The sequence below is a fragment of the Capricornis sumatraensis genome, chromosome 14, assembly GCF_032405125.1.
Source record: "Capricornis sumatraensis isolate serow.1 chromosome 14, serow.2, whole genome shotgun sequence".
NCBI lineage: Eukaryota > Metazoa > Chordata > Mammalia > Artiodactyla > Bovidae > Capricornis > Capricornis sumatraensis.
In genome coordinates, this window is record NC_091082.1 from 67,474,307 (window position 1) to 67,487,729 (window position 13,423).

The 13,423-nt window shown below is 35.5% G+C and overlaps 1 protein-coding gene across 3 annotated transcripts in view; it reads left to right on the forward strand.

Moving 5' to 3' along the window:
• The window catches only part of RALGPS2 (Ral GEF with PH domain and SH3 binding motif 2), a 112,707-nt gene that overhangs the window by 39,076 nt on the left and 60,208 nt on the right, over positions 1–13,423 (forward strand). For all 3 annotated transcript variants that reach the window (XM_068985873.1, XM_068985875.1, XM_068985874.1), the window contains exon 7: positions 2,613–2,739. In XM_068985873.1, coding sequence (XP_068841974.1) covers positions 2,613–2,739 — 127 coding nt within the window. The remainder of the gene's footprint in view (positions 1–2,612; positions 2,740–13,423) is intronic.

Genomic DNA, 13,423 nt, shown 5'->3' on the forward strand with positions numbered 1-13,423 from the left:
ATTACTGTGAAGAAGTGCTGAGGATTCATTGTATTTAACCAGTTGGAATTTTTCTAGACTTGTTTGTACCATAGAGGGGTCAAGAATAGTATAAGAGATAAAGTAGGTAAATATAAAAGTTGTGATAGATGAGGAATCTAACCCAAGTAAAAGGAAAGAAATAATGAACAGTGAAAGGGTGGTATGGTGGAAAATCCTGGTGCCCTCAAATACAGGGAATGTACCAAAAAACAGCATCGCAAATGGGGGAAGTATTAGAAACATTCTCTTTAACATCAGGAAAAAGTATGCCCATTTTCACTGTTTCTACTCAACATAAAAATTTTAGCATAGTGAAAAAAGATTAGAAATAATAGGATATACCCTCAAAAAATTAGAGTTACATTGAGTTACCACTTATCCATCAACTCCACTTCAGGGTATATACCCAAAAGAATCAAAGATTGGGACTCAAACAGGCATTTTTATACCAGTGTATAAAAAAGCATCATGATTAACAATAACCAATAGGTATGAACAATCCAAATGTCCACGAACAGATGGATGAATGTACGAAATGTGGTGTAAACATACAGTGAACTGTTATGCATCCTTAAAAAGGACTGAAATTCTGACACGTGCTGCACCTTGGATAAACCTTGGTGATGATATGCTCAGTGAAATAAGCTAGACACAGTAATGATGTGTCTCCAGAATGATTCCATTTATATGAGGTGCCAAGAGTAGTCAGATTCATTGAGACAGAGTAGAAGGTGGTTCCCAGGGCTGAGAGGAGCAAGAAATGAGGAGTTCTGTTTAATGGTTACAGAATTTCAGTTAGGGAAGATGGAAAGAGTTCTAGCCGTGGATAACTGCAATAATTGATGGATAATGTAAGTGTACTTAATGCCACTAAACTCTACACTTAATACTGGTTAAAACGGTAAATATTATTTATATTTTACCACAGCTTTTTAAAATAATCCTCTAAAAACAAGTCTCTGCTATCCCACCCCAAATTGAATCCTTTCATTCTGATTATTGATTTGTTACTGTGATTATTCTGATTATAGTGTTATTATTATACATATCAGATTATTATTATTATTATTCTGATTATTGTGTTATTTTTATACATATCAGCCTCCATGCTTCTTTAGTTTTGTGTTTCAGATATGTCAAAATCAGCTATGAGTTCCTAGTAATTTGTTTCTCCAGATACTGTACCAGAGTTCTGGAATGATTGACTTTGGGGAAAAAAAAAAAAGATTTCTTGTTATCCTTGCTGTGTCATGCAATATTTTGCATATTCAAATACTTTGTTATGTGTGAGAGAAAAGAATGTTTGGATTTATAGATCGAAGTGGAGGGTTGCACCTAATCTTTAAAGTGCTAATCAAGTGTGTTGAAACTGGGCCACAAATAGTCGTGAAACCAGTTTGCAGGAAAACCTGTCTAAAACATTCAGGACAGTTTCTTTGTTTTTGTTTGGTTTTTTTTTTTAGAGATTATCTAAAGATAATCTGTTATCTTGGAGCCTGTGAAAAATAGATTACAGCATCAATCCCAACTATATTACTTATAATATTAAAAAGAGTAGTGGATTAGATGTTAGAATAGGCTGTCTCCAGGACCAGACTGAGACCCTGAAAAGCAGGACCTAGTCTTTGTGAGTGATGACTGACGAGTGATGGTGTGTTCTGCCTCTCCTTGGGGTCTCAGTCGCCTCATCTTTAAATTAGTCCTCTTGACTTTTCTCTTAACCTCGTAGGAGAATTAGATGAGAATTTTATAGGTGGAAGTGTTTTGCCTGCTATAAAATAACAAATATTTTATGACATAAAGTGAAATCTCATTTATAACATAATGAAATAGTAACTTCACATATTTTTTTCCAGAGTCTTTGAAACACTTAAAAACATGTATTTTCTGAATCTTTTAGTTAATATTATTTCGGATGACTGCCCTTGCTGTCCTTTCATTCCCCTTGTTATCTCCATTTTTCTCAAAGGGCATGCATTACAAATCTACTCCTCAAGCCTCCTCAAACAGCTGCAGTTGATTGTTCAACTGTATGTAATACAGCATTGGTTAAAGGGATCAAGGAAAAAAATGTCAGAAATCCAAACATGTAAATTGTAGTTTTATAGTACTGGCAGGACTGGGTATGGTTAGAGTCATCAAGAAAAATTATTACTTAAATTATGAAATTCAGTATTTATTTCTGAATGCTTATGTAAGAATTAACTATCTTTGAGGGGGCAGGGGACAAGTCATGAAAATATTTGGGCCTTTGAGGTGAATATGAATATATAATTATTTTAAATTAGGAAAATGACTAATAAAAATTGTTTAACCATTTAAAATAGTAAAGATGAGAAATAATGTATTATAATGTACTACTTAGTAAATTAATTATTTTAGGTACATACAAAGTATATTGTATTTTATAAATAATGAATTTGGGTTTATTAATATACATGTCTGGTTTTGTTTTATTTATATACTACCAAAATATAATTAAAGAAAATAAAACTTTGAAATTAAAATTCAAATTTATAGTAATTGTAACTTTTAAGTCTTTAATAAAATTGGATACAGAAATAACTTGGGCTTTTCTGTTTGTCTTTTAGTTATTAAGTCGAAAAGACAAAACTACCTTTGAAAAACTAGAATATGTAATGAGTAAAGAAGATAATTACAAAAGACTCAGAGACTATATAAGCAGCTTAAAGATGACACCCTGCATTCCCTATTTAGGTGAGTTATGTCACTATGCCTAGTTGTTGCTCTACTTTAATCAATAGTTTATAAAAAATACAATGTATTTTAAAAGTCTGTGTCTCCTTTAAAGAAATTAAAGGATTCTTAAGTTGAAAAAATTGTCTAGAGGAATGTGTTACCTTACTGCCTGGAATGTATTTTCATTTTTTCTTAGGAATGAACCATATGGTAAAGCCATACATTTTTGCTATTGTAGTAATGCTTTGAAAGAGTGAACTAGTAGTTTGCAGTGAAGTTTAATGCTGTGAAAATGTTTAACATTAACTTAAGAAATTGATTGAAAGATATAATGAATTTATTGTCAACATCATGAGTTCTTATATTGTTGGCAGAATTATGAAAAACAGTCTCAATGAAGCTGTTATTGTTTTTCTGGAAGAAATTAGCTGTTTAGCTGTGCAAATTTAGCTCAGTACTGAGACAAATCTGTATTTTACATATTATTACACATAGTGGGTATCTCTTTATTGTATATTTTACAGTGTTGATGAATTCCAAGAAGTATTGAACCAATAACACAAGATGTTCACCAAAATATGAATAGTAATTTTTTATTAGGTGTTTGAATTAAAAAAATGACTGAAACTATACCTTTTTAATGTATACATGAATTTAAATACAAAAATATGTATACCTAGGATATGCATTATATTAATGTATACCTAGTATATACATCAAAGTAAATTGACTTGATCCTGTGTAGAGAGTAATCAAAAGATAATATTTGTTTTTACCCCCTGTTTCCACTCTGTCTTTTATGTAACTACTCATACTGGATTTCACCATAACTGTTTCTGAAAATCATGGAAAAACCTGTTACTTGCTTAGGAGACTCTACAGTGTCATCTCTGAAGTCTTTGTAGTACCACTGAACAAAAAGTACCAGTATAGTACCAGAACTCAAAGTAGGGGCAAAGACAGCTGATACACTGTCGTTCAGCTGCTCTAGACCATCACCTTAATTTGTCAGAGATCTTAACTCATCATATCATTGTGGGACATTCTCAAATTCCAGTGGGAATAGGAAATGTTGTACATCCTATGTTGAAGGCAGAATACTCCTATGCATTTTACAGTGACCACATACTGTTTATCTGTTTCTTTGATAAATAGTTCAGGGCCATAATAAACATAATTCAGTCAGAGAGGCTCTAAGCTGATATTAGGAAAGGCATTCTGCATACACTCTACTTTCTGCCATTACCTTGGCTTTGACATTCTTGAAAGTGGGGAAAGGAAGAATAGAGGACTTTTAAAAGTCATCAATGTCTTCATACTCCATAAAAACATAAACTTTTCATAGCATAAAGAACATTAGACAGAATTTTTTGAATTCATGTCGCTCAGTTGTGTCCAACTCTTTGTGACCCCATGAACTACAGCCTGCCAGGCTCTGTTTGTGGAGTTCTCCAAGCAAGGATACTGGAGTGGGTCGCTGTTCCCTTCTCCAGGGGATCTTCCCGACCTAGGGATTGAACCCAGGTCTCGCAAATTGCAGATTGAGAATTGGGAACTGTAAATTCCAAAATGGTTCTATGATATTCATTTTTTAAGTCATTGAATTGTCTTCTTTAAGCCTTGTTTTCTTTACCTAGAAGTAGCACACATGTTTTTCTTAAGGCTGAATGGGACCACAGTGATCTCTTCTATATAAATCACTTATACTACACTTGAGAAAACCAAAGTCCAGAAAGGTAGAAGAGCTGATTCAGAATCTTAAAACCTAGTTAATGACAGTTCTGAGGTTCTGACCTAACATCTTTCCAATTATAGCTGCTAAACTCTTATTCTAAAATTTACTGATTCCACAATTGTGTTTTTTCTCATTGAAATAAATATTTTTCTCAAATTTCATAATTTGTTTTTTAGAAAAGGAGAATTAAGATTATTTTCTATTAAAAAGAACAAAATAGCATAAATCCTTTTGCTGTGTTGTCTAGTTCAGGGGTCTTTGTTTTACATTTATCCACAGTAGAAACTTCAATAGAGGGTTTGAAGTTGTCTGTGCATGTGCACTTAAGCACACTGTTATATACCTATGAGGGTGTGGTGGGAAATCGTTGAAATAGTGGAATCTGGAAAAGTTTTCCTTTAGAAAATATACCTGTTTTCTCCCAACTCTGATACCTGAAATGGAGTATTTTTTTTTCCTGTGGTTTAAAGCAAATGAAGAAAACACTGAAGTATAGAAGTTAGTTTGGAGAAAATAATAGAACCATAATCTTTCCTGTGTCTTCAACTTGGTCTGCATTAACTCCTCTTTTCAGTTTTTTTCACTTTATATATTCTCATGACCCAGAATCTTCCTTACTGAAATTCTCCACCAGTAGTAGCACCAGTCTCTCTTGATTTACCTTTTAATTTATGGCTTTTGTTTTTTTGACTCCGCTTTCTCTGCCTTTCTCTTAAATCTGTTCTTCTAAAGGTCTCAGTCCTTTCCTTTTATTCCATACACACACTTAAAGTGGTCTCATTCAGCTTTTTCCCATATATCACCTGATGACTGCCAAATCTTAGGTTGGACCTATATATTCAATTGGCTTTGTAATTCCTGTGGCTTAGTAACATTTTAGGTACTCAAATACTGATTGAATGAGATATCTATTGGTAACTCTTAATTTAACGTGTTCAGAAGTATATTAATCATTTTCCCCCTTTTTCTACACCTTATCTCCATCTATCTCCTGGCTTAGTGAACTAGTGATCACAGTGTTGCATCATCTACACTGCTCCACCACCCTCAACACTTGGCAGGTTTTCTGTTCTTTGTTTTTTGGCTTTACTGGATTTCTCCTCCTCCTCTCCTTCTCATACCCTCTGTTAGTTCAGTTCAGTTGCTCAGTCATGTCCAACTCTGCGACCCTCTGTTAAGCAAGATGCCTGTTTGTGAGGGTTATCAAGAATTAGAAGCCAAAGTGAAAGTGTTAGTTGCTTAGTCATGTCTGACTCTTCACAACTATATGGACTGTAGCCCACCAGGCTCCTCTCTCTGTGGAATTCTCCAGGCAAGAATACTGGAGTAGGCTGCCATGCCCTCCTCAAGGAGATCTTCTGGACCCGGGGATTGAACCTGGGTCTCCTGCATTGCAGGCAGATTGTTTACCATCTGAACCACTGGGAAAACTCCATTAGAAGCCAAAGGGTGAAGGGGAATGGCAAAAACTTATGCTAAAAATAGAAAACATACACTTTCAGTTCAGTTCAATTCAGTTGCTCAGTCATGTCTGACTCTGCAACTCCATGGACTGCCGCACATCAGGCTTCCCTGTCCATCACCAACTCTCAAAGCTTGCTCAAACTCAGGTCCATGGAGTTGGTGATGCCATTCAACCATCTCATCCTCTGTCATCCGCTTCTCCTCCTGCCTTCAATATTTCCCAGCATCAGGGTCTTTTCCAGAGAGTCAGCTCTTTGCATCAGGTGGCCAAAGTATTGGAGTTTCAGTTTCAGCTTCAGTCCTTCCAGTGAATATTCAGGACTGATTTCCTTTAGGATGGACTGGTTGGATCTCGTTGCAGTTCAAGGACTCTCTCCAGAGTCTTCTCCAACACCACAGTTCAAAAGCATCAATTCTTTGACATTCAGCCTTCTTTATGGTCCAGCTCTCACATCCATACATGCCTACTGGAAAAACCAGAGCTTTGACTAGATGGACCTTTGTCAGAAAAGTAATGTCTCTGCTTTTTAATATGCTGTTTATGTTTGTCATAGCTTTTCTTCCAAGGAGCAAGCATCTTAATTTCATGGCTGCAGTCCCCATCTGCAGTGATTTGGGAGCCCAAAAAAATAAAGTCTGTCACTGTTTCCATTGTTTCCCCATCTATTTTCCACAAAGTGACGGAACTGGATGCCATGATCTTAGTTTTCTGAATGTTGAGTTTTAAACCAAGTTTTTCACTCTCCTCTTCCAATTTCATCAAGAGGCTCCTTAAGTTCTTATTTGCTTTCTACTGTAAGTGTGGTGTCATCTGCATATCTGAGGTTATTGATTTTTCTCCCAGCAGTCTTGATTCCAGCTTGTGCTTCATCCAGCCCAGCGTTTCTCATGATGTACTCTGCATAGAAGTTAAGTAAGCAGGGTGACAATATACAGCCTTGACATACTCCTTTCCTGATTTGGAACCAGTCCCTTATTCCATGTCCAGTTCTAACTGTTGCTTCCTGACCTGCATACAGATTTCTCGGAAGGCAGGTCAGGTGGTCTGGTATTCCCATCTCTTGAAGAATTTTCCACAGTTTGTTGTGATCCACACAGTCAAAGGCTTTGGTGTAATCAACAAAAGAGAAGTAGATGGTTTTCTGGAACTCTTTTGCTTTTTTGATGATCCAGTGGATGTTGGCAATTTGATCTCTGGTTCCTCTGCCTTTTCTAATTCCAGCTTGAACATCTGGAATTTAACAGTTCACAGACTGTTGAAGCCTGGCTTGGAGAATTTTGAGCATTGCTTTGCTAGCGTTATGAGATGAGTGCAATTGTGTGGTAGTTTGAGCGTTCTTTGGCATTGCCTTTCTTTGGGATTGGAATTAAAACTGACCTTTGCCAGTCCCTTGGCCACTGCTGAGTTTTCCAAATTTGCTGGCATGTTGAGTACAGCACTTTCACAACATCATCTTTTGGATTTGAAATAGCTCAACTGGAATTCCATCGCCTCCACTAGCTTTGTTTGTAGTGATGCTTCCTAGGCCCACTTGACTTTGGATTCCAGAATGTCTGGCTCTAGGTGAGTGATCACACCATCATGGTTGTCTGAATCATGAAGATCTTTTTTGCATAGTTCTTCTGTGTATTCTTGCCAGGAATATTCTGTATTCTGTACAGAAGTATTCTGTGTATTCTTGCCAAGAATATTAGGTATTCTGTACATGAAACATACACTTTAACATCTACGTAATTTTATACATTGGATTCTCCATATAATTATTCATCCCTATATCAGTCTGTAAAGAAGCATCTGAGATTGTGAGATGATTGCAGAACATTTGGCACAAACATTTGGTAGACTTGGGACAGGAAAATGAAACAGTGAAATATTTGTCAGACAAGTTCTTATGATGCAGTTTAGCTCCTTTCCAGCATGAAAATCACCTTTTTAATGTAGTGACAATTTTATTTTATAGCACACTTTGAGATTAAATGTATTCATCCCATCTATCAAAACAAACATGCTTTTCCTAAGAAAATGTGAAGCATTTCAACTTTATACAACTTTTTGACTGCTTGATTTATTTATATCATAGACAGCTGGTTCATTTTCTCATTCCTAATCTTCAATACTAAAGTATGTTGAAGAATTAAGATTTTACAATAGTTTATATCCTGTTAATGTTTACATTTTTCATATTTTGTCCTTATTTAAAATGAATTAGGATCATGATTTTTAAATTTAACTTTTCTTCAGAACTTTTTCCCCACTCATATTAAACTAGGCCTAGTGCAGATAGATGCCAAAAATGACAACATTTACAAGGTGCTGTACATTTGATAGGAGATTACTTGTCCTGAAGACATTTGAGAGATAATACTCATTGTGCATATTAGGAGCTTCAGTACTCATTGTGCATATTAGGAGCTTCTAGTTAACTATCCCTGCTCAAATGTACATAATTTGCATAATGCTATCCTTTATCCAGATGGCTCCATGGTAAAGAATCCGCCTTGCCAAGCGGACGACCGGGGTTGGATCCCTGGGTCGGGAAGATCCCCTGGAGAAGGAAATGGCAGTGTATGTCAGTATTCCTGCCTGGGAAATCCCAGGGATAGAGGAGCCTGGATGGCTACAGTCCATGGGGTCACAAAGAGTCAGACAGAACTCAGTGACTAAACAACCACCTCTCATCCTTTAATGTCTGCGAAGGTTCTTTTGGAACAGATGTGTCAACCAAAAGAATCTGTACTGTACAGAGAAAAGCTAAATGTTAATCACCTATTCTTAACATAAGAGGCATTATCCAAACTAGCGGTGTTTTTAGTGTTATGAATTATGAACGGAACCAACCATCATTCTCTATGAAATTTAAAACAGAAAATGGAGACTTAAATACTGACAAAACTCTTACTTTGATACTGCCAGATTTATTTATAATTCAATGTGGATTAAATTATAAAAAGTAGAAAATGTTTTCTTGGCTTTCAACTCATCATCTGTTGAAAAGTTGTCTCTTCTGTTGGTTTGCATTCAAGGTAAAAATTAGTCAGCCTGGACAATATAGTGAAAAGTTCTTAGGCTAAGGATGCAGTTTTTCTGGAGAGAAATAGTTTGGCAAATTTCAAGGAAAAAATTGTTTTATATGAGAATTATTGCTTTAAATCTGAAAATCATTAACAGCACTCATTTGTTCTTGTCATTGGAGAATAATCTTAAGGGGCTTATTGGAGAATTTGGCATGGGAAGTTTTGCTTTGCTGGAGAGAGGGGGAAAGAGCATTGTGCAAAAATAATTTAGTTGTTGTATGAAACATGATAAATATTCTTTCATGTGTATTTTCTAGCCTCATTTCTACTTTATTTATGTAATTTTGGGAAGATGCAGTAGCTCACCAGCTTAGGATGTTTTCTGGGAAGGAAAACATATGTTTTTAAAACTATGGAAATAAGTAAGTTGTTGCAGTTCTGTACACTGCTTCCTGTCAAGTAGAAGCAGAATGTTACAGAGAAGTAAGATGGCCTGACTCTGTCTCATTGAGACACCCCCAACTTAATTTGCAATTTTGTATGTTAGATTTTCAAGATAGCCCCCCTCTCCCCCCCGCTCCGCTTTTTTTTCCCCCCTTTTTTTGAGAAGAGAAAAGCTGTCTTTATGTTGGGCTTCTCTGGTGTCTCAAGATGGTAAAGAATCTGCCTGCAATGCAGGAGACCAGGGTTTGATCCCTGGTTTGGGAAGATTCCCCGGAGAAAGGAATACCAACCTGCTCTAGCATTCTTGACTGGAAAAGGCCATAGATAGAGGAGCCTGGTGAGCTTTTTTTTTTCTTCTCCTTTTGTAAGAATAGAAAAGCTTTCCTTATATCCATCTGTAATAAAGAATATAAATTGTGCCCTTTCCATCCCCTATCCTCTGACAAGCACTATTTTGTTTTCATTAATCTCTCACCCTCAGCAGTGTGTAATAAACCCTTAGTTTGTCATGGCCCAGCGCTCTATATTTAGCATCTCAAATAAAAGGGGCCACTTAATATTTAATACTTAACTGGTTGACTTCATTAATTAAATTATCTCTTTCTGGCTCTTCCCGTTGTTCCGGCAATTTTATTTGTGTGTCATTTTTTGTGTACAACTGCCTACCTACTCCCAGTGTTCCACTGGCCATCCAGTGTTTGCTTAGCGCTGTTCTTGGTGATAGATGTAGAGCAGAGATCAAAGTGGACTTTGAACCTTCCTTTGTGGAACTTATCATCTCTTTAATACCAACGACTGTGTTGATGTCATTACCTTGTGAACAACCTCTCCTATCTCCTAAGCTGTGAAAGAGGTGCACAACATTACAGGCCTTGATAGCAGTGCCCTCATCCCAGCAATGTGTGAAGCATGCCTAAACTTGCAAGGACCTTCAGATGTTATCTGATCTTCTTTAATGTTTCTGGAATTTTCAACCTATCTTGATCCCTTAGAAGAATATAGTTCTTTAATTTTATATTAGTTTTAGAAATTTTTGCTAATCTATATACAAATATTTTCAAAAACAGTAGCTTTTTATTCACATTTCTACGAAGATATTTTGACAAAGTCCAAAGTTTTATGAGAGTGTTTTCCCTGCCCCTTTGGTAGAATTTTACTTGGTTAAATGTATAAAAGTCTCTGGCACTGATCTCAAAAATGCCTGATGGTCAAAAAATGTCATTGGCTTTTAATATTTTAAGAGTTTTATTCCATTTTCCTTTCTTTGATTTGTAGGTAATACACAACATGGATTACTTTACCTTATTCTTCTCATTAGGATTACATAGTGAATTCTAAAACAGCAATAAAGCATGTTTAGTCATTTTCTTCTGAATCCTGAGAATGAGGTCTGAAATGAGCTCTGACCAAATGGCAGCTAGCCCTAGCTTTTTCTTTAGCCAGAATTACATTTCCATTTTCCATTACCTCATTTATATCCTTTTTTACTCTCATTCTTTTTTATATATTGAAAATTCTTCTAACTTTCTTTAATAGTGTATTTTCTGAAGTTTACTTTAGACCATTCAAAGACTTGTGATATAAAAGGGCTGGGTATGGGGTTATATTGATTGCTTTCCCATTTTCATTGTTATGGGTGTTTTTTTTTTTTGAAGAGCCTATATCTTTAAAATATATTTATATTATGTGTAGAAGTTATATAGATCTGCATTTTAATCATAAACAGAATCAGATTCCCCCAGTTCCACAGCTTTGCCAGCAGTGTTTCCAACTTGCTGTTTCAGTAATGTGTTTTGTACATTTTTTAGCAAACCTTAATAGAAGGATAATAATAAAAATCTTAAGTAACATTTATTTGCAACTTAATCCCATATGCCCAACATTGTATACTTTACATAAATTTTCTAATTTGTTACAACAGTTTATAAGTGATATTATTATTCATATAAGTGAAGAAACCTGAACAAGGGAGGTTAAATTGACTTGCTCTTAAGATATGCATTATAACCATTTCATTTATAGCTCCAAGAAAGCATTATGGAATTATATTAATATTTTGGAAATCTGTCTTTAGTTTTCATTTTGAGTTCATTTTTCAGTCTTTCCTGTAATTATCTATAGAATTACAATGTAATAACTATTGACCCCACTGACAAAATTGAAAACTGAGCTTATTTTTAGGTGGCTTCTTTAAGGAGGGGTCATGACATCATTAAGTAGAATCATTCTTTTCTTACTTATTTTCTCAGACACTAAAAAGAATTAAAAAATCGTTAGGATATAGTCATCTTTAACTTACTATTGATTAATTCAAGTATATAAAAATCATATCACATTAGTACAGATTTACAGGTAATTTGAAACATTTTCATAGTTGTAGAAGCTTTTACAGTTTTCTTATATGATTACCAGTAGGAGTCCTAACAAATATAATGCCAAAAGAATTAGCACTCCTTGACTCATAAGAGTCAAGTGATCATTAAACTGAAAATCTGATCTTTACACTCACGCAGGCTTGGAGCCTGAGGATGAGTTTATTAGTTCATATCTACTTAATTTTAGAGATGCCAAGTTTCCTCGACATTGACGATGTCCCATTGAGTGGAGGACAGAGTCTAAGTCATTTTTAGGATAAGCTTCATTTCATTTATTAAAAATAACTAAACATAAGTAATCCTTCTATAAACCAGCTCCAAGTTTATAGCTCAGTCTTAACTGAAGGTAAGGCCACTGCATCTTATTCCCCAGTAACCTATAAAGTAGCTAGCTATCAGACCTTGCCTACCATACATATGACTTACCTAATCGCTCACAAGATTCTCATTAGGCTGAAATCTCTTAGTGTGGCGATTCCTTTTTAAATCTTTTTGGCTGTGCCACACAGCATGTTGGATCATAATTTCCCAGCAAGGGACTGAACCCTAGCCCCCTGCATTGGAAGCGTAGAGGCCTAACCACTGGACCACCAGAGGAGTCCTTTTTTTTTTTTTTTTCTTTTTTTCCTATGGCTGTTCTTAACTTAATTTTTCTTATGGCCAATGGTCTTTACTACCTGCCATTAACAGGTGACATAGCTCTATTAAGTTTGCACATGAAGATCACAGATTAGTGTAATTTTGTGCTGGAAAATTTGGATATTGTTTCTTTTAGCACGTTTGTTACTCACTCTATGCAAGGCACCACATGATAAGTAATGCAGAAAGTATATAGATGAGCAAAAATAATCTGGTAGTTGAAGTCTGCTGAGTCCTTACTAGTATCAAGCGTTATTCTAAATGCTTTACCACATGTATTACCTCATTTGATTTTCACAGGAACTGCATGAGCTAGGTACTGTTGTTATCTCCATTTTATAGATATGAAAACTGAGGCAGGAATATATAAACTGTCGTCAGAAATATCTAAGTCTAACACATGTACATAGTAGATTTGGGCCACAAATCCAAGCAGTTCTGCCTTTAGGACCTATGCTTAGTCATCATATAATGTTGCTTCCTACTCCTTGATCTCGAGGAACTCAGTTGCCTAAGTTATTCTTAAGCTTTCCAGGAACTTTAGAGCAGAGCTGTATCACCTCTCTATAAAGGAGGGTACAGTGGACTCTATGGGCAAGGTGCTGTTAGCATTCAGCAGTTTTCCAGTTTGTATGTTGACTTTCACATGATTCTGGTGTTAATAATATTCCACTTCTATGAAAATTCTCTGAGACTTGTCTTTAATAGGGTTTTGGATATGTGAGTGAAATGCTGTAGTTCTGCAAATAAATGGAATGCCCTAGTAAAGTTTAATTCAATTAAGATTTGATAAAACAATTAGATGCTTAATTTCTCCCAGAAATTTTATAGTGAATTTTTATGGTTCTAGGGGTGGTAGAGAGGGACTTGAAAGCCACTCCAAAATGACCATAGATAAAGCAGAAAATAACATTGCTGTTGGTTTGATGTTCTCTTACCTTCTTTCACCAGAAGTTTTGAGATGTGGCAGAGCAGAAACGTTGCACTTGATATTGATGGATTAAAGTTGTGCAGATAATTGTCTTCAGTT